The 25,970-nt window shown below is 36.8% G+C and overlaps 1 protein-coding gene across 9 annotated transcripts in view; it reads left to right on the forward strand.

The window, feature by feature from the left end:
• The window catches only part of LOC121318334 (copine-8-like), a 118,590-nt gene that overhangs the window by 47,438 nt on the left and 45,182 nt on the right, over positions 1 to 25,970 (forward strand). For 3 of the 9 annotated variants that reach the window (XM_041254870.1, XM_041254871.1, XM_041254872.1), the window contains exons 6-7: positions 951 to 1,027; positions 24,554 to 24,617. In XM_041254870.1, coding sequence (XP_041110804.1) covers positions 951 to 1,027; positions 24,554 to 24,617 — 141 coding nt within the window. Of the gene's footprint in view, positions 1 to 950; positions 1,028 to 20,345; positions 20,687 to 20,838; positions 21,227 to 24,553; positions 24,618 to 25,970 lie in introns of those variants that run through there. The other 6 variants (XR_005950592.1, XR_005950594.1, XR_005950591.1 and 3 more) reach the window with 6 other exon arrangements.

Consider the following 25,970-nt stretch of genomic DNA (forward strand, 5'->3'; position numbering starts at 1 on the left):
CACACATATGGTATATGTGATATGTCACTCACACACAAATACTGTACATATCCTTACTATAATTCACTTTAAAGACATTAAAAAAAAGATTGTGGACATGGTCCCCAGGTTTTAAAAATAAACCCAATGATCTAATGGAGCTGTGAGTGCACATTGTGCCTCTGATTAGTTTTCCACCCTCTTTAGATAAAACAAGCTCCATTTCATGCATTCTTTGCCTTTTCCTGCCCATCACAAATGGGTTATGACTTTAATACAACAAAGGCTTTGGTAATGAATAGCAGGTTCCAGGTGGATGATTTGTCACAGATTTGGAAGATCAGTGTGGTGAAATTAGATTGAAGGCTTGGTGTTTTTACATTTGTCTTTCACCTGTGAGCCCTGGTTCCTACTTCATTTTTTATCAGTCAGTAGTACAGTTTCTGTCAAATTCTACAGTTTGAAACAGTTTGCTCGAAATACCATGTTTAATAGCTGTGGAGCAAAGTGCGGGTGCATGTGCAATTTAATTTGAGAAAACCAGCACTGCAGATGTCCCTGCTGTTCTTAATCTGTGACAATACAAATTACGTTATCCTTCACCTATTCAACACTAATTTAATAAGCACTCAATATAGCAGAAAAGTAAATGAAACAGAAAGACTAATAAACCTGTACTAGAGAATCAATTAGTAATCACAGTTACTGCAAATGATCGCTGGTGACCTAAATGCTATCAATGGGAAGTAATAAGACCAGAGCGATATTTTGTATATATTAAATCTGACTGATTTCCAAGACCACATTAAAATAAATTGAAAGGTTTAAGATAATATAGGGACCCATGAGTCAATTTATAAATAGGGCTTCTTGAGGTAATTTACAAAATAATATTTGATGATCATACAGTATGTTGTCTCCGTGGGTCAGACGGAAAGGAATACGGTTAACTTGTTTTCCTGCCATTTCAGGATTTCCTGGGCCAAGGGTTCTGCACCCTGGGGGAGGTGGTTGGATCACAAGGCAGCCGACTAGAGAAGCCTTTGGTGTAAGTAGTTGAAAGATTGCTTTTGGTTTTATATATATATATATATATATATATATATATATATATATATATATATATATATATATATATATATATATATACATTCTGGCACTTAATCTGACTACTAAAAGACAGTTTAGGTCCGTACAATTCAACTGTGGTGTGTTGGAGACCGTTCTCAGCTGAGTGAAGTGAGTTCACGGGATGTCTCTCCTCTGTGAGCAGAGCATCAAACAAGGTCCGGCTGCCAACATTGAAACTGTATACTTTAAATGATACCAGTAGTATTGATAAAATGATATTGTTGTTATCAATACTTATTGCCCATGATATACATTTACTGTGTATGGTATAAAAAGAAAACTTTTTTGGAGTACCCTGTTTTATTTACACATAAGAGGATGTGCGGAAGTAACAAGTGTTGACGGTAAACACGTACCCCATGAACATTTGTGGAGAATGCCACTTGCATTAATGCAAAAACAATAAACAGTTTAAAAAAAACCAGGCAAAATTTTAGGCTAACAGCTAGCCTTAGAACAGCTGATTGATTTAATATCTCTTTTAGAATAACCTACTGTAACCAATGCCACCCTCTTGTGTTCAAGTTTAGTAAAATGCTGGTGTGACATTTTGAGATTTATAATGAGATATTTATTTCTTAAAAATATTTAACAGGCCAAGACCTTATTGAGATGTTGTTTTCAGAAAAAACTCTATAACAGACATGGAATGGAAATAGGCATTTAAAATGTATAGGCCTATACTATACACCAGACATCTGTAAAGATTTCCCTTTAAAAAAATAGTAGTATAGTTTTGCAAGGACTAACGAAATAATTTTTCACGTGATATGTCCAGCTGTGGTTCATCCTGGCAGGGTTTAGGTTGATCAAATTGACTTCTTTAGTTTTCTTGTTGGCTTTGAAGTTATGCCCACTCAAGACAAATATAGTGCTACATAAGAACTTAAAATACCGTTTATATATGTTCAGATGTTAGGCTAATATAAATCCTATAAAACATAGTGACAATGTTATTTGTTTAAGTCTACAGTATATGCAATTTACTTAGTTCTGCAAAGTTGTTCAAAGATCCTCTACCATCATATTTGTACTTGATTGCACATCTTCTACCTCATCAGGAGATTGTTTGTAAAAGACGGTCAGTACCTCACTGCATGTAACTGACCTTTTCTTTATGGTTGTTGTGAAACGGGCTTCGTACCATTCTTATTTATAAATAAATTACTGAATAGCATGGGAATAGGTAATCAATGAGGTGAGATGACAAACAGTATTTGTTATATGAAGTCAAGTTATAAATAATTTTAGTTTGATGGCAAAATAGCACCACATCTGTTAACACGGAAATTAAGATACAATTAGCACCTAAAGAAATTATGAAACAAATACAAAACAAACTTTGACGGGCTCCCGAGTGGGGCATCCGGTAAAGGTGTTTGGCGTGTAGTGCAGGATGTGCCTTATAGCCTGGAGGTCGCCGGTTCGATTCCAGGCTATTCCACTGACGACCATTCCCAGGGGGCGGCACACAGTTGGCCATGCGCCACCCAGGGGGGTCTTAGGTCGGCAAGGGTGCCCTCGGCTCACCGCGCACCAGTGACCCTTGTAGACTGGCAGGGCGCCTTTGTCCAGAGCTCCCTGTTCCTCCGACGCTGTAGCTCTGAGGTGACTGCACGGCGGGCCTGTAGAGTGAAAAGAAGCGGACAGCTGACGGCACCGTTTAGGAGGACGCGTGTCCATCTTCATTCCTCCCGAATCAATGCGGGGGTGGCAACGGTGAGCCGGGCTGAAATAAACAGTAATTGGGCTTACAAAATTAGGGAGAAAATAAGAAAAATAATTGGCGATTCCCTGATCTTTTGATCAGATAGAAAGTGTTGTGTTAGACATATGTTTTACCAAAACAAATCACATTTTTATAACAGGTGGTGGATGTTCAAGACTAGACTAGGACAATGTTCTAAAGAATGTTCTAAAAACAGCAAGGTACTGACTGTACTGTAGGTGCATAATTTACTATCAACTAAAGAATTACACTAACTGTATGGAAAGCTTTACATATGAACATGTTACTCATTACCAGGGGGAAATAATTGTTAGGGGATGCAAGAAACATAGAAGGAATCTGTGAGAAAAATGAAGACAGGCAGATGCATTGGAAAATCACTTCTTTGCAGGAAAAAAACACTTGCTGGGAAAGGCTCAGAAGTAGCAACTTTAATATTGGCAGCAGCTTGCTAGAGCATCTTCTTTGAACATAGCGTGCAAATGTTAAATTAGATTTGAGCATCCAGTCACTTGCTCGTTCATTATGCATTTAATTTAGAAGATTTCTAATTTATGCATATTATTAGTCAAGGTGCATAGGTTGAACACATTTACTATAAACTAAACACATATTTGTAAAGTGATTTTGGGTAACTTTGATAATTGTTATTGTTGTTGTTGTTATAATTGAGCTCTTCAAGCACTGTCCTGTATTTGTACAGTAGCATGGATGTCAAGTCTTAAGGTTTACCAGTGAAACTCACGGTTTTTAAATTTTGAGAGCCTCACAGCCGTGTGGTGGATTCTCACATTTGTGCATAAGTTTGTTATTGTTTGTGAGACTGTGAAACCCTTTATACATGATACAGTGGTAAATCAAATACAGCTGTCCAAGCGTATCATTTCATTTTGGGGAAGGGGGGGGGGGTTGTTAAGCATGAAGAGGTAGCTGCTACGCAAACTGCCCCCTAACTCTAAAGATAGAATTGCCTTGTTGTCTCAAACTGACAGTTTGTCTGTGCAAGCCTTGTATGTTTCTGTACACAGCACATCATTACTGGGACAGTGTCAAAGGAGAGGCTGTCAGACTGTCAGTCTCGTTCGTGCAGAAATGACCACAGAAATAAAAGAAAAATGGACATCAATGAGAATTTAATTATTTAAGTCGAAAAATATAATGTTCTTTATGATGCCAGTGTCAGTGGTTATAAAAACAATAAAAAAAGATGCCATATGGTAAGAAATAACAGAACAATTGAAAATTGATGGTATGTCTATCTCTTTGTTTCACCTTAATTTTAGTCAAAGTGACGGGGAGCGCCACACACTGGTTTCGTATTTCTGTAAATTGATGCTTCTTTGTGGCAATTTTATTAAAACTGAAAATCAATAAAAAAAAAAAGTATATTAAACCAATTTGCTCAGTATTTCAAAGAAATATGTGTAGATGTATTCTTTTTGAATGATTTACATGTTAAACCAGATCACATATTCACTGTTAAATGTCATTATTTTAGCGTGTGGTGTAGCCAGACTATTTCATTGTTTTGTTTATTTTATTTCGTCTCCACAAAAGCAGCAAAAGCAGACAGCATTTTCTTTTCATGACTAGCTGCAGTTGTGCTTTTTTTATGTTCTCTTGTCGTTTGTTTCGCTCCCTGTGTGCATAGACTTTAAGTCTAAGTCAGTGGCAGAGTTAATTACAAAGCTTTATCGCCAGGGCTATTTAAAGAACAGTTTGATGAATATCACCATAGATTTTAGTTATTAAAACATATTTGTAAAAAACCTCAAGCTCTATGAATAGGGTCCAAAAAAAATCCAACCTAGGGACCTCTAAGGCCTTTTTATCAAAAAGGCTTCAGTGATAACCTTTACATGTAAGAAATGCATTTGAACTCGTACAGCAGTAACCTTACTTCCTGGAAGCAAAAATTCCGGAAATTAAATGTTGACATTGACAGACTCTTCTTGGTAAACTACTTAATTACTTTTATGAAAATGCACTTAATAAATGCAGTTTAACTTAAAGTCTGCTTTACTCTTATAATACCTTTACCTTTTACTTTAACAAGTTTACTGTAATAACTATAGTAGAAAAACAATTATAATATAAAATATGTACAATTGCTCTGGTTTGACAGGAATTTATTCTTACCTGTAATTTGGGGAAATAATCTGAAAAAATAGTTGTGGTCCAGGGTTACACATCAGTAGAACAGCTAATTGAAATCTGACAGAAATTTTCAAAACATGCATGCAATGATTTGACACCTCCCTGTCAGTTACAAAATAATATTTGCATTTAAGAAGCACTTTTACTGTCATAATGGTGATATGGTTTTGTTTTTTTTTTTTTTTTTTTTTAATATGGTGAAATTAAAATTATAATAGCAATAAAATGTCAAATGTGCAGAAAGAATACTCAAGCATTATTAAAGAAAACAAAAGGTAAGATGATGTCACTTGGTAGTTTTCACACCCTGTCAGTTAAGCCTGTAGCACTTTAAGCAGCAGAATGGAGATAATTGTTATTGAGGAGGGATTAAATGTAGGATCTACTGGAGGTGGAGGTGGAATAGTTTTATTTTCTTTAACTTATTTTTGTTTACACCCTTTGTAGTCCGTCCACCAGATTAAAAAAAAATGTGATGTACAAAACACAGGAAGACACTGAGACTAAGGCGCGGCACCAGAATATATCCCCCCTGAGCCTAAGGGACTGTACTAACCACATGACTGGGAAACTGGTAGTGACACTTTGTTAACTGAGGTGTGCAGAATTGTAAGACCCACAAGCTAACAGACATGTAACTATTTTACAACACAACCTCTGAGATCCTGTTCAGTTCTAAGCCCCTTCTGGCTAAGGTTTGTTCTTTTTGACTTTCACAAATACATCTTGGATTTTACACATAACCTTTAGTATACGTAAAGTCATTTAAACCATTTAGAAGTCATTTTGAACGGATTTCCATGGCAAATGTAATTTGAGTGAAACCTCTGAAGTATGAAGTATGAACCACTTGGTACTGTGAAAGCTGTCAGTTGTATAATTTCTTCTTGTGTTTTGAACAGCCACGCACTTCACTGTAGTTGTTCCTTTGATGTTGTAAATTCACAACCTGTGGTCTGTGAACTAGGTGTTTCGTTTTATCAAGAAACAAAATGTGTGCCTCTTAAAAACATCCTAGTAGTTTAGGAAGTGGGGCAGTGCCCTTTCAACCACTCGATCAGTTTCCTTATTTCAACCCCAGGGTCTGCCTTCTTTATTTACTTCCTCCACCACCTCTGAAAATAATGCTTTCCCCTGGGGGTGCTAGGGTGTACCATCCTCCTGCCTTCTCACAAAGACGGCTCTGACAGGATAAATCCCCCCTCCCCATTCACTTACATTGCCTAGTGAACTGTCAGTTATGAAGAATATTAAATATGTGTCTGTGGCAGGACGGCTGAGTGGTGGCATGCCTTGACCAGGAAGTTGATACAGAGACACAGACAGGTACTGCGAGTGAAAAGTGCTGGTGGGCGTATTTATTGAAACCAAAATGACTTTCAAACAAATACAGCTCACTGAGCAAAGTAAAGGTTTAAACAAAAACAAAAAACTACCTCCACCCAAACAAGCACCGTGCTGGTTTTTTCCAGAACGCATAGCAATTGTTTACTTTTCTTCTGTTTGCTTTAGTTTTTGTTTCTAATTTCTCCTTCGCTCTCTCTGTCATTCTCCTTTCAACAACCCATCCCGAGCAGCAAATGCTGCAGGTTTTTATCTGCGTGACCATTTCCAAATTAACACGTAATTAATCCATTTGGAGATGGCCACGTTCTGCACAAGATTAGAGGGATGGGACTCTAACCCCAACCACAAAAAAAAAAAAAGAAGTGTTTAAGTCATGTCTTTTTATGTCATAATAATACAACAATATTAACAGTAAATCATTGCTTTTATATCATAATACATGCATATTAAGTCATAATTCAGTTCATCAGCAGGGCTTTGCCCTGCCCCACTGATTACACAAGGGCTTTTCTAACCTGCCACAGTGTCATTGCTGTGATAGCTAATCACATGCTGCCATTTGCAATAAAAGTGACACTTTGCTCTAAAGTTTGTTAAAGTTATACAAATGTAACATTTCTAAATAACTAATGTATTATAAGCTTGTGGCGGCCTGTGAAAAAGTGTTCAGTGTCAGGATGCTACCCTATACTGAACTGTACTATTTACAGGACATGAATACGAACGAGAAAAGGTGTACGCTTTACAAAAATAATCTTTTAATGAAACCGGTATTTCAGTCCATATCAATCCCTATCCTTCATCTCCCTTTAGGGTTTTTTTATGATGCTGTCTTATAACCAGCTTTCATTTATGCTAATTGTCAGAAAAATGTATTTTCTTCATTGCATTGATATTGTATAATTGAGGCTAAGCTAGCACTATGTATATAACACAACACTTTTTTTTCTGAGTCGTTCTTATAGTCTGGCAGCATATTATTTGTGAAAATAGTTTTCTGGGTTTGATTGCTTGCGGCAGGGGTTCTTTCTTTGGCAATGAAGGTAGTAGTGGGAGTCTGAATATTGCGCAGCCAAGAATACATCTTAACAGAGTGCAGTGGATATGTGAAGCGGCATTAAAAGTATTTAAAAATAATGACATTTTAAAAAATAATGAAAGTTAAACACTGTTATAAGTAGATTTAGCTGTCTCTGTAGCTATGTGGCTTACTTTATTAGAAGAATTTAATTCTAATGAGACTTAGAGACCAAATAATGAGCAACAATGTGGCTGTCGTGTTAGTGAATTTCCTGTAGCAGATGGTAATAACTATCCCTAGATTTAGGGAGATTCACTGCTCTGTTATCATATGGATTTTATTTCTTTTTCCTATCCGACTGTCTCAGAGTTTTACCACTAATATTTGCATAAGCTTAATTTTCTTTTTTTTATTTCTTTTTCATTATGTTACCGCTAATGTTCTCTCCAATTTAGAATGTCCAATTACTTTCGCTTGTGGCAGCAGTTCCCCACACAGCTCAGGAGAACTGAAGGTTCAGTGGGTGTCCTCAGATGCAAAGACCAAGACAATTTCTTCTTTATATACACACAGGAACTCGAGAGGGGAATTCTGTGAGGTACCGGCCTCTGGAAGACAAAGGCCAGCCCTGCAGGTTTCCACTTGATTTTCCAAGGATTTCAAATCTGAAACCAGAATTGAAATATACAGTTGCAGAACTAGATAAGGTTTTACAAAAATTTAAAAGTATTTTACAAAAAATCAACCTCCGAAGTGACAAATGTAAAATATTAATAAATAATTTTACAAACTGTTAATTTCAACCTCTTTCCAAGTTTTATAGAAAACAAATAGAGTATATTTTAGCTTCACAATTTGTCAAGGATTTCTGAAATCAGAAAATTGAAATAATTTGTACAGTTGCAGAGCTAGATAAGGTTTTACAATGCATAGTATTTTACAAAAATCAACCTCTGAAATGGCAAAGCAGACCAGGGCTAAGACTTGCCAAAAAGTGAGATTGGAAACATTATTGCCCTGTTTGAGATACACACACACACAGATTAAAAATAAAGAAACAACACACAAGTATTTTATTTTATTATTATTTGAAAAAAAAGCATATTACAAATAAAACTTTGATATTAAGAATTTTAGTTGTGAGGGAGGGAGACAAAAAAACCTTCCATATTGTGCTGTACTTATTTATTTTCAAAACTAGAGTAAATAAAAATCAGACTAAAACTTTTTAATGCAGAAAATTAATATTTTGTAACTTTTTTTTTTCCGTAAACTTCTTACAGTAAATTGTCATTACAGAACACGTGCAGTAAGAGAACTGTAAACTGTTAGGCAATATGCAATTAGAAAACAAGACACCATGCTATAAGAACAGTGAATGAACAGTGAGGCAACATGCAATCAGAAAACAAGACATCATGGTATAAGAACAGTGAATGAACAGTCAGGCAACATGCAATCAGAAAACAAGACACCATGCTATAAGAACAGTTAATGAACAGTGAGGCAATTTGCAAAATGATGAAACTGAACAACAAACACCCTGTTCACGTATGGAGACCTACTTTTTTTTTTTAGTTTTAAGAAAAGAATCGCCTTCGGGGGCATGTCACATCTGAAAACAGTTCTGATTTTTAACTAAGCAAAGTGGCTTCGTGTTGCATTCTGCACACAGTAAACTAATAATAAAATACATGGCTAAATAATAATAATAATAATAATGATGACCACAGCTAAATAATGGAATCAATATTTGCAAACCTTTTATTATGCATTTTTTTTGTTTATGGAAAAAAAAAAAAAAAACGCAAACATTTTGGCACAAAATCAAATTCCACCAACAATACATACTTCGTATATTTCAACAGGTAGCCAACATTTCTCGAATAACGTCGCTTTTAATGGGTGTGATTTGCCAGATATTTTGGTCGAATATTTAGGGCTTTACAGTAATGTCTGTTCTTTACACACATACAGACACAACTAATACTAAAATACATGGCTTAATAATAATAATAATAATAATAATAATAATAATAATAATGACTACAGCTAAATAATGTCTGTTTACATAGGCTACATACACAAAATAAAAATAAAGACTAAACCAATAATCAAAAAAACAACAAAATAATTATTCATCATTCTTTTATACATTGAGTGAAAAAATATTCAAAAATCAGCTAATACACAGACGTACACAAACACCTAACTTTTGGCATCAAGTGCAATAGACCTATTTAGTTTTGCCTTATCTCCTGAGGAGAGCAAGTAAAAAAAAAAATAGAAAAACAAATTATAAATAAAAATGTACATGTGAAATTAACTATAAGAAAGTTTTTTTTAGTTTTTTTAGTTTTTTTAAATGTGATGTTGCTAAAGTAGTTACTATTGTCTAATCATAAAAGTTAGCCCTGCCCAGCAAGCAGTCATTTACACAAGAACTTGACATGGGCGGGGGAAGAAAAAAACATTGATGCAATCATCACAAAAAAAGCTAATATCAAGTTGAAAAAAAAAATTATATATATATAAAAAATAAAAAATAGCTCAAAGAACCTATATATATATATATATATATATATATATATATATATATATATATATATATATAAAAATAATATGGCTAATTAGCCCAAGTACTTATCGTTTAGATGATATGTAGATTATCACTCTTGGAATTGTAAAAATGGAGATATAGAACTTCGAATCCGCTGTTCACTCAGTTATAATGGCACCAGCAATGGCACTAGTTTTCATCATGAAAATATTATATATCCCACCCATCCTAGCCCAAAACCATTGCCCCGTAGCTATGGTTATGACCCACACTTACAAAAAAAGTTTGCTGTTTGGACGGCTGAGATATGACATGTATTGTCATCGTAACAAAAGTTAGGAAATTACAGCATATCGGCAGCAAAGTCTAAGACTAAACTAACATGTGATTTATCTTGCGTGTGTGTCACTTGCAGCACAGAATCCAGGTTGCAGTCTGCAGCTTTGCAGCTTTCTGGTCGAAATGTTTCTGCTGAAGCATAGTGGCTAGCTTCAAGATGATTCAAAATAAGGACTCAAAATAAAAACATGTATTGTAAAAGGCAGTTCTAGTGTTAATGAAATGTAAGTTTTAGATGTTCCACAGACACACACACACACACACACACACAAATATAAATTCTAAGTAGTAAAACTTTTACTTAGTAGAAATTATATTTTATATAATTTTCTGTGTGTGTGTTGGAAAGGTAACCAGACAACCAAGTAGCTAATGCACGGTGTAATTCAGAATGTCATGACTTGTGCATGTAAATGCTGCCATGGTTTGATAATGTTTTTTTCCCTTGACACCACAATTGCTAAATGTATTTCTTTCACACATTCTGCAAAAGGTTTGGAGAGGATTCTAGCTGATTTTATTTAATCTGGTTCCTTGATATATATATACACAGACCCCAAAAAACATGCAATACAAGAGCTGCAAATCTGAAAAGCAGAAATATTTAGCACTGTAAATAATAAGATTGTGTACCAAGATAAATATGTACCCTATTGTGGTGTGATATAGAGGGAGGATATTTGTTTTTGAACAGCAACCACTCAAAATGGAAGATTTCCTAAAAACAGTATCACTATCTTTAAAAAATGCAGGTATTGCAAAACACATAACACATCTTTTATATATTAATATTGCTGAAGTAAAATGGTAGTTCCACTGTGCACTTAAAAGGATGACTCTATCCACGCCTACCTGCTCTTGATTTAGAAGCATGCATTTCATTCCTAAAACAGGGTCCGGTAGGATATTCTTCTCCCACCTACAAAAGGATTACTAAAGGGATTACTCATTTTGTTAACCTTTAGACTTCGTTTTATATACTGTATATATAATATATGCCATAACTTGACAGAGGCAAGAAACAACTTGTCACAGACTCTGTTTTAATGGTCTTCAAAACAAGCCTTTGAGACATCTATTGTGACAATTAATTCATAAACTATATAAAAAAAAAAAAAAAGAATTACGTTTTATTAAAAAAATAGCTATCTGAACAATACTGTTGTGCTTTTTCTTGGAGCTTTGTGTGTGTGCACATTTTAGCAAAGCTCCCTGAAAACCCCTCAGACGGCAGTGATAAATCATGTTCAAATACAATATTAATCCAGAATTGTTTCTCACTTAATTATTTCACAAAACAGCACACTGCTGAATTTTCCATGGAGCCATAGTATAACTTTTTCTGTGCTATCTGGCTACAGTGTCTCTGAACTGTACAAAAAAAAAAATCTAAATCCATTGTATGCCTCGATTTTATTGGCAGGCAGGACTGTCTGCAGGTTAAAGTTACAAAAGTTTAAAAAAAAGCCAACTGCTTCTTTAACTATAATCTCAGCCATCCTGAAGCAGGGATGATAAACAGTTTGTTTAGTTATTTTCAAAAGCCACTGTGATGTGGCAACTTGTTTCAGGGAGCAGCAAGATATAGTGAGCCCTTGACTGTCTGTAAAAACAGTTATATGCAAGGTTATTAGAGTTGATACAGGACTGCAAGTGAATGCGTGAGCTGATTAAAGGTTTACAGTGGATACAGCAGTTCAATATATCTCTCTTCAGTGAACTCAGTCGGAGACACTGGAACAGGGAACGGCACTCCGGGGATCGCTAATGCAGAACTAAGGCTGAGAAGTGAAAAGCTTATATTAAGGGAATCCTCTACAAGCCGTGCTTTTATCTAATACAGTTGTATTTTTGTAGATGATAAGAGAATTGGCTTACCTATGATTTTGTTCTTTAATTAACTGGTCCGTAGATTTTTTTTTTGGGGGGGGGGGGGGGGGGGGGGGGTTGTGGGGTGGTTGTAACGATTCCACAAGATATAAAACATTACCTGATAATATTTCTGCTTGTATAATGCAAGACTAAAAATTGGTAATTGTGGAAGGGGTGTGGGTAATTCACTGACCAGGAGACAGACAGGTGTAATTGAAAACACCACACAGGTGCCCAGTTTTATTTCAGGGGCGCGTTGGGTTTCTTTAAACCGCAGAGGGCGCTGTTGGTCCGTGGTCTGCTTACCACCTATGGTAAACAGAACCACGGGAATACCAAGCAAGGGTAAACAGTTCAGGCGCACTCGCAGGTGCTTCAAAACAATACTACAAAAATCGAAGGCACAAAGAAACAGGAAAAATAAAACAGTAACAAAACTACAAAGAAAAGTTGCTGCACTCTGCAGCAATATCCCGGCGACCCGGATCACCGTCCTACGCTGCCGGCTACCTAGCCTGCTCAGCTATCCTTATTCAGGGATCTGCCCAAGGGTTCCCCTCCCTCACTGTCTCGCTCTGAACCTCCGTTCCGTTCCGTTCAGTCGTGGACCAGCGTTTCCGCGTACTATACGCGTTTAAAAGGGCAGTTCTGAGGAAACAACAGAGCGTTAATTTATAGGGCTAACAATCTCCCAAGACGCGCCTCTCAGCCATTCAGAGAGGGGGAAAGTCCACACACCCACTTTCCCACCTCCCCGTGTCACTGCCATGACTCACAGGCGGTTGTTGGACGACTGCTGCCCTCTTCCTGCAGCCCGTGAACACGCCAGCAGAGTCAGCACAGATCTCTCCCTGTTACAGTAATATACAGCAGTTATATTACATTATTGTAGTTATATTACAGTGATACTAGTAAAGAGAAGATTACTGAGACAATAACTGCTTGTAGACCTAATTCCTAATTACATTTATCTATGCCTAATTACCTAATTCCTAATTACATTTATCTATGCCTAATTACCTAATTCCTAATTACATTTATCTTTGTGTTAAATCATGCAGTATATAAGTACAGCAGACTCTACAGAGAGCCAGCCACTTGCAAACTGTCAGTACTCTAGTCTATATTGTCTTGTTTTAATACAGAATTCATAATTCTTCAGCCTCTCCCCTGCTACATCTAAAAGAGTGTTCAACACATTGTAGTAACATTGAAAATAATAGAGCAATTTAGATTTGAAAGAAGCAAAAGTGCATGCAAAACAGTTATACATGTTAAGAGATGTTAAGTGTTTTCTCTAGTATGCATGAATAAATTGTGAAAATTGACACAGGCAGCTATAAATAGCTGGTACTATCATTAACTGTCATTCTGCAATAAATTCTTAGTGATGGAGAATAGAATCATTACCAGTAATCACAGTCAGCAGGTGAAGTGGTTATGTGATTTTTTTAAAAGTGAAATTATAGAGCAAAAAAGCAGTTATTCAAGAAATATTAAATGATGCATAATTTTCAGAAACTGTATCAGAAAAGAAGGATTCATGACGTCGTTTGCAGATGATATATTTTGCCAAGATTGCACGAGTGTTTCTTTTGTAGAACTCTTTTCTTTACAAGCTCAAAAGCAATGCACATGTGCTATTCATTTACTCTCAACTTTGTAACGTGTGGCACATGACACCTTTTAATGCATTATTCATGGCTTTAAAAGGATAGACAAAGTCCAGAGAAGTTAACAGTTTTGGATTTAGCTAGATCTACACAATGCCTGAAGACTTGCTATTACATCTAGTAGCTAGTATGGGTTTGGTTAGTGCCTCGTTCAAAATTCAGTTCAGCATTGGTGGTATGTGCTGGACCACAGGATACCTACCCGAAGGACTACTTCATGTACAGTACTGTTGGCAGAAATCGGTCTCTCCAACTTATTCTAGTGGAGGAAGCACATTCCATCATTCCCCAAATACACCACAGCATTAGCAAAAGAGCAGAACATGCCTGTGGTTTAGAAGGCTTTAATTTAACACACAAATATAGCACATATACATCTATGAAGTTTGATTGAATGGCACCGTAGAATAGGGCAGTAATCTCCCTTCGTTTAATGTTAATTCGTTAATCAAAATAATGTAATACATTAGAGCAGGGGTTTTCAACTGGGGGTACGCGTACCCCTGGGGGTACTTCTAAGGGTCATAGGGGGAATGCAGGATGACTCCAAAATGCACAAACAGAATGAAAATAAAAGAATAATAAGAACATAAGAACATAAGAAAGTTTACAAACGAGAGGAGGCCATTCGGTCCATCTTGCTCGTTTGGTTGTTAGTAGCTTATTGATCCCAAAATCTCATCAAGCAGCTTCTTGAAGGATCCCACGGTCCTTCAAGAAAAAGTCCCTTGGGTCGACACTGTCAATACTTTTTAGAATTCTGAATGCTTGAATTAGGTTGCCACGTAGTCTTCTTTGTTCAAGACTGAACAGATTCAATTCTTTTAGCCTGTCTGCATATGACATGCCTTTTAAGCCCGGAATAATTCTGGTCGCTCTTCTTTGCACTCTTTCTAGAGCAGCAATATCTTTTTTATAGCGAGGTGACCAGAACTGCACACAATATTCAAGATGAGGTCTTACTAGTGCATTGTACAGTTTTAACATTACTTCCCTTGATTTAAATTCAACACTTTTCACAATGTATCCGAGCATCTTGTTAGCCTTTTTTTATAGCTTACCCACATTGTCTAGATGAAGACATTTCTGAGTCAACAAAAACTCCTAGGTCTTTTTCATAGATTCCTTCTCCAATTTCAGTATCTCCCATATGATATTTATAATGTACATTTTTATTTCCTGCGTGCAGTACCTTACACTTTTCTCTATTAAATGTCATTTGCCATGTGTCTGCCCAGTTCTGAATCTTGTCTAGATCATTTTGAATGACCTTTGCTCCTGCAACAGTGTTTGCCACTCCTCCTACTTTTGTGTCATCTGAAAATTTAACAAGTTTGCTTACTATACCAGAAACTAAATCATTAATGTAGATTAGGAATAGCAGAGGACCTAATACTGATCCCTGTGGTACACCACTGGTTACCGCACTCCATTCTGAGGTTTTTCCTCTAATCAGTACTTTCTGTTTTCTACATGTTAACCACTCCCTAATCCATGTACATGTGTTTCCTTGAATCCCAACTGCGTTCAGTTTGAGAATTAATCTTTTGTGCGGGACTTTGTCAAAAGCTTTCTGGAAATCTAAATAAACCATGTCATATGCTTTGCAATTATCCATTATCGATGTTGCATCCTCAAAAAAATCAAGCAAGTTAGTTAGACACGATCTGCCTTTCCTAAAACCATGTTGACTGTCTCCCAGGACCCTGTTACCATATAGGTAATTTTCCATTTTGGATCTTATTATAGTTTCCATAAGTTTGCATATAATAGAAGTCAGGCTTACTGGTCTGTAGTTACCTGGTTCAGTTTTGTTTCCCTTTTTGTGGATCGGTATTACGTTTGCAATTTTCCAGTCTGTCGGTACCACCCCTGTGTCAAGAGACTGCTGCATGATCTTGGTTAGCGGTTTGTAAATTACTTCTTTCATTTCTTTGAGTACTACTGGGAGGATCTCATCCGGCCCAGGGGATTTGTTTATTTTAAGAGCTCCTAGTCCCTTTAACACTTCTGCCTCAGTTATGCTAAAGTTATTTAAAACTGGATAGGAACTGGATGACATGTGGGGCATGTTGTCAGTATCTTCCTTTGTAAAAACTTGTGAAAAGTAATCATTTAATATATTTGCTATTTTTTTTTCTTCATCTACGATTTTGCCATTTGTATCTCTTAAACATTTAATCTCCTCTTTGAATGTTCTCTTGCTGTTATAATATTGGAAAAACATTTTGGAATTGGTTTTAGCTCCCTTAGCAATGTTCATTTCTATTTCTCTCTTGGCCTTTCTAACTTCCTTTTTGACTTGCGTTGCAGTTCTGTGTACTCTTTCTGCGTACTTTCTTTTTGGTCCTTTTTTAATGCTCTGTAAAGTGCCTTTTTTCACTGAATATTTTTTTTAATTGATCTATTAAACCATTTTGGCAATTTAGTTTTACATTTAGATTTGTCTACTTTAGGGATGTAATTGTTTTGCGCCTCTAGTACTACATTTTTGAAGAACAACCATCCTTCTTCTGTGGGTGTTTTCTCTATTTTACTCCAATCTACTTCTGTTAGTCTCTGTTTCATACCTTCATAGTTTGCTTTTCTAAAATTGTAAACCTTAGCTTTAGTCATTACTTTTGGGGTTTTAAAAAACACTTCAAATGAGACCATGTTGTGGTCTGAGTTTGCCAGTGGTTCTCTGACCTCTGTTTTAGTTATTCTATCTTCGTTATTTGAAAAGACTAAATCAAGGCATGCCTCCCCTCTAGTCGGTGCCTTGACAAATTGTGTTAGGAAGCAGTCATTTGTCATTTCCACCATTTCTATTTCATCCTTCGTGCTACCCACCGGGTTTTCCCATTTTATTTGGGGGAAGTTGAAATCCCCCATTAGTATGGCTTCTCCTTTGCTACACGCATTTCTAATGTCATTGTATAACAGATTATTTTGCTCACCGTCTGAATCTGGTGGTCTATAGCATGCTCCTATTATTATGCCCTTTGAATTTTTGTCTGTTATTCTGACCCATATTGATTCGGTTTTATTTTCTTTGTCCAGGTTTAACACCTGGGCTTCAAGACTGTTTCTTATGTATAGCGCTACCCCTCCTCCTCTTCTGTCCTGCCTGTCTTTCCTATACAGTGTATACCCACAAATATTATATTCGTCCCCATCACTCTCAGACAACCACGTTTCTGTAACACCTATCACATCATAGTTACCTGTTAGTGCAGTAGCTTCAAGTTCTAGAATTTTGTTTCTGATACTTCTAGCATTTAGATAAATACATTTAATGGTTGTCTTACCTGAGTTGTTGTTCTTGTTTTGATGCGGTCTCCCTTCTGTTTTTTTGTTGATTTCTCCCCCCTTCCTTTCTAGTTTAAATGCTTCTGAACCTGCTCGAGGATCTTTTCTCCAAGTAGACTGGTTGCCTTGTTATTTAAATGCAGTCCATCCCGTCTATACAGATAGTCCTCGTTGTAGAATGTGGTCCAATGATCAAGATAGGTAAAGCCTTCCCGTGTGCACCACGTCTTCAGCCATGCGTTTTGATTAATTATTTCCAGCTGTCCATATGGTCCTTTGCAAGGTGCCGGTAGTATACCAGAAAATACCACAGTTTTGGTTTTCTCTTTTAATTTCCTTCCTAGCTCTTTGAATTTGTTTTGCAGGGATTTTGGTCTGTCTCTTCCAATGTTGTTTGTACTGATGTGGACGACTACTACCGGGTCGTCTCCTGTTCATTCTAGGAGCCTGTCCACGTTCTCAGTGATGTGCTTGACAGAGGCTCCCGGAAGGCAGCACACTGTTGTAGTAAGGGGGTCCAAACTGCGAATTGAACTTGCTGTGTTTCTCAATATGGAGTCCCCAACAATCATGACCTCCCTTCTTTTTGCTGTCTGGTCACCACTGTCAATGGGATCCTGGATGTTGTTTCTTCCATTCTCTTGTTGTTGGTTCTGCTCGTCAAAATTCTGAAGTGACTCAAATTTGTTGGTTGTTTTGATTTCTGGTGGTTGTGTTTGACGAAGTTTCTTTTTTTCCCTGCTTCTGCCTACCTGAACCCAGCTGTTCTGACCTTCTATCTCCGTGGTGGCTTTAATGATCTTGAATTAATTTTTTAAACGGTGCTATACATTCTCTAAACTTTTTTTTTTTAAGTATAAATGCTCCAATAAACATAAATCACAATTACTATTTATGTTTATTTGGTGTATTATAACCTCGGCTGCATTTTAGTAACAGCAATAGCAGCTGGTTGAATATGTTTTCAGTGTTTGAAATGGATACATTGCAAAAGAAAAACAGAGGAAGAAAACACAAAGTGCAAAGCGACAGAAAGTTATACAGAGTCTCTTTGGCTAATTGTTGTGCTGGCTTTAATAAGAAAGGTTCATCATTGTTAGTTATTACTAGGTTTTTATTAGGGATTACAGTTGTGAAGGCGAACTTAAACTTGCTTGGAGGAAAAAAAAATAGTTTGATATTTTTCAGTGTGAAACCAAGTGAAGCAAAATTGCAACATTTTAGTTTGTTTGCAAGTGGATTCTGAATGGGATCTTTATAAACGAACTAGGTATGAAAGGACCCCTACAGTGCAGTGCTAGTTCTGTTGTAAATTCAAGGCTTGTCTTCTTTCTATTCCTTAAGGATATTATCTTCAGGTATGGCTCATTCTTGTTAGACAGCTTTTAGGGTCTTCCAGTCCTGTGTTTGTCAATTACAGATAATGTTTCTCTGTACTTGTTGACTTGCTTCAGATCCTACGCCTTGAAAATAAAGATATGCGAGCTATTTGATTCAATGTTTTTCCTTGTGTATGCAAGTCAAGGTTGTAATAGTAGAAAACACTAGTGGAGGCTTTGAGTAAATTGTTGATGCTCATAATTTGGGCGTCTGATTTTCGGGTTTTACCCTATTGAACCTGCTTTTCTTGTTTTTTGTGTTGTTGCTTAATTAATCATTTTGTTTATAGCTGTAAAAAATTCAGACTAGTGCACTTTTTTATCTGCATTTAATTTAGTGAGTTTTGAATCATTACTCAGATATGGTAAATTCTCAGCTCATTACAGAGGAGTTATTTTACATTTAAATCTTTATGTTTATGGTATAACATTTACTGGTAGGATTGCATTTGTATTTCATAAGGAGATGTGTTAATAAATGTGTTCCCAAGCAGTACAAGTGTATAATGCCAGTTCCCTGTATGACCACAGCTTGTTTTATAATAAACAGAACATTAATTAGGCTTGTCAACTCATAAGCTCATTGATTTCCTTTAGATTTTAGTTACAACATGTTTTAAGCATTTTCCATGCATTGTAAATGACAGTGACAAATAGGCAGAACCACAGACTCATATCTGGGGATGTCATATGTTATTAATATTTCTGCAGAAGCCTAACCAGGAATCTGATATGTTATGCTTACAAAATAATCATTTCTATCCTTTCAGCCATGCATAAAAGAATGTGAGCATTCTGAGGTAGCCATCTTAAAATGGCAAGTGCACATTGAAATGTTTATAGATAGTTGTTTTTATATAGTATGCGATAGTATTTCATATTACATTTAATAAAGTTTTTTATTAATATAGTATTACCTTAAGCAAGGTGCAGAACTCCAGTTTTCAAGAGTCATTCCACACAAAGATTTATAGGTCAATTTATCAGAAGTCTCAGTAAGGTAAGAGTCGGTTGATCAGTTCATTTAGGTCATTATTGTAAGTGGGTGACTGGAATAAATATGTAGACTAGGATGGCTGACACTGTACACCCTTGACTTAAAGGTTAGCTACTGAAGATGTATTTCAGGAATAATATTCACTGGGAAGTTTCCATGCGGGGCTATTTACACATGAAGTGGTGATGCACGTTTGGGAGAATTACTTGGAAGAACCAGGTTTAAGGCTGAAACAAAAGGCCAAAGAGAGGGATAGGGTAAATCTCATTTAATTTTGTAAATGACGAAAAACATAGGAAAACCATGGCCGTTTGACATCACTATAAATATTGCAAGGGAGCAGGTTACTTGTTACTGTGGGTTCCAAGACGACAGAAAGTAAGTGGCTAATGGGCGGTTTTATGGTTAGCAGTGGTATATTTCACCATAATGATAGTGTGGGCAGCTTTTTTTTTTTAATTATTGTTTCTTGCTGTGTGCCTGACATGCTGTTTATCTCAAGTGGGTTTACAGTTCTGTATAACACTTACAAATGTTACCATTAACTGCATTCTCTACTTGTTATAGTATTAAAGCAACTGTTTGAGAATAGCCTTGCTGTAAAAACTACGCTAAAGTTAAATACGAAGAGCAAGTGAGCTGCTTAAATGTTTGCAGTGAATTCCCTTGAATTTAGGTCCCAACTATGTCCGAAGACAAAGGGTGTCCGCACTGATGAATATAGTTGGTTAACTGGATGTTTCAAGGCAGCTTGATCGCCCAAAACGGCACAACAAACCAATATATCAACAAGTTGTTGGTGTCCTCTTAGAACGGGGAATACACAGCACAGTCCCACAAGCTAGGGACAAATTTAAAAAACTTCAGCAGTCCTACCTGCAGGAACGAGCAAGGAGATGCCGTTCGGGAGAAGCAGGACAGTCCCGGTTTCGGTTCTGGGAAGACATGGACTGTTTATTGGAGCAGCGTCCAGTGGCAGTTGCAGCTGCCCACTTAATTGACACCTCCCAGTGCGCTGCATCTGAAGAGCCAACCTACTGCCTTGATGAAGGTAAAATCTTGTTGCGTTTTACGTATACATTCAAAAACTTGCATTACTGCTACTTCAAAGTAATTGTGATTGAGTGATTGATTTTCATTTTATTATGAACCCTCCACCAGTGCCACCACTTCAGCAGCCAAGTAGAGCTACACAACCACAAGCTGAACAGGTGAGTGAACACCCGGATTCAGATGTGGAGCAGCCAGAAGAGGCAGCTGACGATGAGGAATCAGTGGATCAGACTGCATATTCACAATCTGATGTGGCAGATGGAGACGGTGAGGCTCTATTTTTATTTGTATTTATTTATTTTGTCTTCAGCAGCGGAGTACAGGCAGTCGAGCCTACCGGAGATGAGACAGATGCGACGCCAGATACAGCAACAGGCCCTGTTCGGTAGGCAGAGCATCGCCGTCAGCGTGACTGATCGAGGTGGATGACACAGGAGCAGCAGCAACATCAGGAAACCGTGGGGATGTTCTCTGAGTTCCTGCAGAGCATTGCTGAGGTTGCAACATCCAACACACTTACAGTTGACAGCGGCACTGACCAGGTTGTTGGCTCTCCTGGCAGAAGCCAAGACACCCCGCCTCCTGCATCAGGGGACAATCTATGGGCCGTGCAGGTCACCCTCCAAAGAGAAGCACCGTACCAGGGGAGGAGGACGTACCCCACAACAGTAACATGTATAAATAAATCTGAAATTGCAAATGAACATATTGATTGTGTTTTTTTTTGGTTTACATCATTAATATTCAACACAACGGTAAATCCAACGAAACTTAAAATAAAGAAAGGAGAGAGGTAACCTTTCCCCTGACTGTGTCACAGGCATCAGCCACTGATTCCTGAACACCTCATTTTGTTCTTGACACAGGTTGTGCAGGATACAGCAGGCAGTGACAATTTTGGGAACAAACTCATGCTGCACTTCAGTCCGTTTCAGCAGTATCCGCTATCTCAGTGCCCAAACGCCTGTTCAACCACTACCCACATTTGCCCCACCGTGGTGTTGAATGCTTCCTCAGCAGCTGTCAGCCATCCAGACGGGTAGGGTTACATAAGCCAGGGAAGTAGGGTGTACGCAACATCACAGACTAGATATAAGGGCACACTCTGGTCATCTATATGCTGTGTTGCCTGAATGAAAGGGATATAGAGATTACTATCATAAAAAGGCTGTGAAATGTATGCATAGTCTAAAGCTATTGTGCTTTGAGTCATACTGACATCCCCCAAACATTTTAAAGTATTGAATATCGAGCGCTTACTTTGAAACAACAGCATGAAACACAAAGGCTGTTAAGTTAGGAATATGTGAGGAAAATGTAAAATCATAACACTGTCTTTCATTATACACATAACTGAATAGCCTATTTCCATTAAGAATACATGAATCCCGTAGAAATCCCTCCCTAATTGTGAGAGCACTAGGTAGAGGGAACAGAGTACCCTGGATTAAAAGGCATGACACTTTATTCCCGTGGGTAGGTGAAAGTCGGCCAGCTAGAGAAGGGACGGAGCTGCGGTACCCAAACTCAGTGACCCGAACGGGAAACGGCGTGGCATCCACGGATTGGAGAAGCGGGTGCACTTGTTAACCAAGGGGTCATGAGGGAGGGTATAAAATAGGGGTGTAGCAAAGTAATCTGTTCCTTTGTAAATGGTTGGATTTGACCTTGAAGGAAACTGTATAATACTGAAAACTCTGAGTTTGTTTTATGTTTGTAAGTGATTGCAAACCCAAAAAATAATTTTGCACTAGACATTTTACTCAAGCAAATGCCTGGAGCTAAAAAAATAACACGCATTGGAAATTCCACCAATGAGAAATAATGAACATGACAAATTGCATATACCAGTGTACAAGTGAATCAAACTAATTTATTGTTACTTAGCTAGGTAACAGACTTTTTCAGTAAGACTAGCTTAATTATGTGTGATAGTCTTATTTGAAAGACTTAATTACTGGAGATACTCAAAAGTCTCATTACAAATCAATGATGCCCGAGTAGGTGTTTCAGTGGAAATCCTATGTCAGCGTCAGAATGTTTTAGCTTGATAACTTATTGTTGACAGACAAGAACATACTATCACTCTTTATTATTAAGGAATGTATCTTCCTCAACATCTCATTTGAGTTTAATTATTTGAGATACAGACATTATATTTTCCATTTCTATGGACTATCCTTGAAAAATATAAAAAATATAAGTACCTTTCACTTTGAGCAGTAAACAAATAGACATTGATTTTAAACTTTATATCAGAAACTGTTAATGTGACATACACATTTTACTTTACGTTGAGCAACCGTGCATTCACCTTATGCCCCTGGGTTGCTAGTTTCCACATTGATTTTGTTCTTAGAAAAAAAATCAGTACTGTTCATGACTGTTTGGGTTGCCATGGAAATCCAGCTCCTTACTTTTCAGCTTTTATTATCTGGGTCATTTACTTATATTGGAAAGTGCCTCTGACTATACAAGACTGTACTATATTTGGCTTCTACTGTTCCTCTGGGTGCATTCCTTTTGGAATTCAGTACAGTGCTCCGTTTATTCGCAAGTACATTTTTAACGAGCATTACAATCAAAATGTTACTCTAGGAGCCTGAATTGTGTTGTGTGCAGTATCGCAACAAATACAGTACAACCTAATTTATAATGGCCGCTTCATAAGATTCTTCAGACTAGTCACTTTAGACATGTGGTTTGACTGGAAATCAAAATGCTTAAATGCTTTTGGTTCTATTTTGATCAACAGTATTTGATTTAAATACAGAGCATTTTAATTCTGATGTCAATTTACAAAGCATCTTAACATCAGCATACTCTACATCAAGGTTGGCTAGAGCCGCAGGCTCTTCTGGTTTTCGTGAGTTCTAAATTACTTAATTGAACCAATTATTTTCTTAATTGGACAACTTTTTTCTCAGGTCTTTAGCCAGAAAACCTTCAGGATTGTTGCTTTCCAGGACCAGGGTTAGTGTTGGAAATATATTTTATTTTAAGCACAATTGCTTTCATTTTTTATATCTGTTCTTACTATTGTTATTGTGAAACTTATAACCAAAATCCTTCAGCCTTGCACTGGCCTGTGTTTAAGTTTGGCGTAGGTCACACCTTCACATTGAAAAAATTAAAATTTCATCAGCACTCATCACAAAAATTTATTTAGTGCATGAAACAATTACCTTACTGCTGCGATATCCCTTTATTTTTGGCTCAGAATCTTCTGTCTGCAATAAAAGGAGGAGACATTTATTTAGATTGCCTTGTGAGTACACATATTTTATACGTATGTTTCTGATTTAATTACCCAGTTCCACCCCAACACTTTCCCTGTGGAGAAGAAACCACTTGTGAACTCAAAATTGATTGTAATTTGAAGTCGCAATTGGTCACTGTCATTGTGATATGGAGCACATTTGCCTAGCACCACTGTCACTTACTCAAATATGACAGTAATACTGACAATAACCAGGTGACCATGTGGAATGTGATTAACTGTGGAACCATTGGTGTGTACACTTCAAAACCTTGAGTTTACAAAGCATTAGAGAGTGTTACATTCAGTCAATTGGTTAGGACCAGCCCAAATACCAGACTAACTGCACATGGGTATTTAGTACCATGAAAGCTTCAAAACAAGAGTTCATGTATAATAATGACCTGTAGTGCTGGGACCAGGTTTTGAGGTCTAATCTCTGAAATAAATTAAACACGGTGTACTATACTGAAGATTAGCTTTCTGCTTTGTAATGATAATTTGGTAGGGGTACAGATGGGTTTACTACAGGGTTTGATATTTACAGGTATCTACTCTAATGCAGTGCTCTATTATACCATTTTGTTTCATATAATTAGAATTGAAGAATAATTTAATATTCAGATGAGTATCAAAAGCATATAAAAACATGAACAATCCATGTTTGTCCCAGTGGAATAGATACTGTTTGATTTATTTAAAATGGAATAAATGTGTTTTTTTTTTGTTTCTCTGCTGATAAATACCATTCTTTATTTTTTAACAGGGGAATCCCAGGAAAAAAATGTGGAACAATTATTTTAAAAGCAGATGAGCTGAACAACTGCAGAGTAAGTTATACAAGAATAATGTGTTAGCAGGAGTACCAATGCAGGCACCATGATACGTGGTTGTGGCTAACAAAATCATTTTATACATCTTGCCTTAACGCTGTTTCATTCACTACTGTAGGTATGTAATGTGCAATTTTGAAAGAAACACACATTAAAGTAAATACTTATTTTCATTTTAAAACATTACATTTTGCGCTACACTATAGAAAGTTCTCAATTTGCTTGCCTTGCTTTCCAGGAAGTCTGTTGCTGCTTTACTTCTTCGGTAATTTCATCCCAGAAGTCGCTTCGGGGTCAAAGCATCTTACTGGCTGCAAGCACGTCAGTCATTAGGGAAGCAGCACAACCATAGTTGGTTCAATCCTTTTTCCTTATTCCCTTTTCAGTAAGGAAAAATAAAATAACCCTACTATCCCTTTATTCCTGATTCAAACCAAATAGGGAAAAAAGGAAATAAAAAACCAAATATTTCCTTATTCCTTATTCAAGCTGAATGGGGAAAGAGTGTTTTCTTTTATATTACACACGCCCAGTTTAATTTTTACCAGAAACAGCTTATATGGCACCATCAAATAGACAAGGTGATACCAGCACCAACAGCTTTGTCCACTGCCTTCCAAGCATAACCCCTCCAAAAAAAACATGATTTCCTCATTTGTTGCGAATACAGAAAAGTTGAATAAGAAGACAGTACAGACAGCAAATGTTCTGCGTACATTCAGTTTTTATGTTATCTTGTATGGATGTTTAGGAGTTTGGAAGTTTTATCTGAGTGTTTGTTTGTTTCTGTGAAAGCGTACAACTTTTAGAACTTCTTAATACCTTATGAACACTTCTTATAACAAGTGTTTCCCAAAACCACAGAAAAATCCACTCACTGACAATAAATAATTTTATGAACATAAACGTTTGAGAGCACACGTTGACATGATTTACCAATAGGTTTTGGGTTATTTAGTAATTTACTCTCCAATATATAAACTGTGCCCGATTTTCATGACTGGACAAAGTGGCGGCACTGGCACTGTTAAATTCTTTAACCATGCAAGGACGTTGGTTGTCAGTGGAGCCCGAGTCCATAATAAAATGTAAATGGGCAAGTGATCACAGAAGACAGGTTAAAAATAAACAAAAAGAAAGATATGCACACCCACATTTGTATTTAACAGTTGGACTAGTACACATTGCTATAGTCATTTATCTCTTAATTAACTTTTTGAACAACCGTAGCTTAATTCATTTTGCAATACACAGTTAGCCGAACATTATGGTTTTATTACATTAGGAAAATGAATTACGGACAAAATAGCAATGCGTACACAGCTTATCTGGAGCGCTGCATGTGAACAA

The sequence above is a fragment of the Polyodon spathula genome, chromosome 7 (genome assembly GCF_017654505.1).
Source record: "Polyodon spathula isolate WHYD16114869_AA chromosome 7, ASM1765450v1, whole genome shotgun sequence".
Taxonomy (NCBI): Eukaryota; Metazoa; Chordata; class Actinopteri; order Acipenseriformes; family Polyodontidae; genus Polyodon; species Polyodon spathula.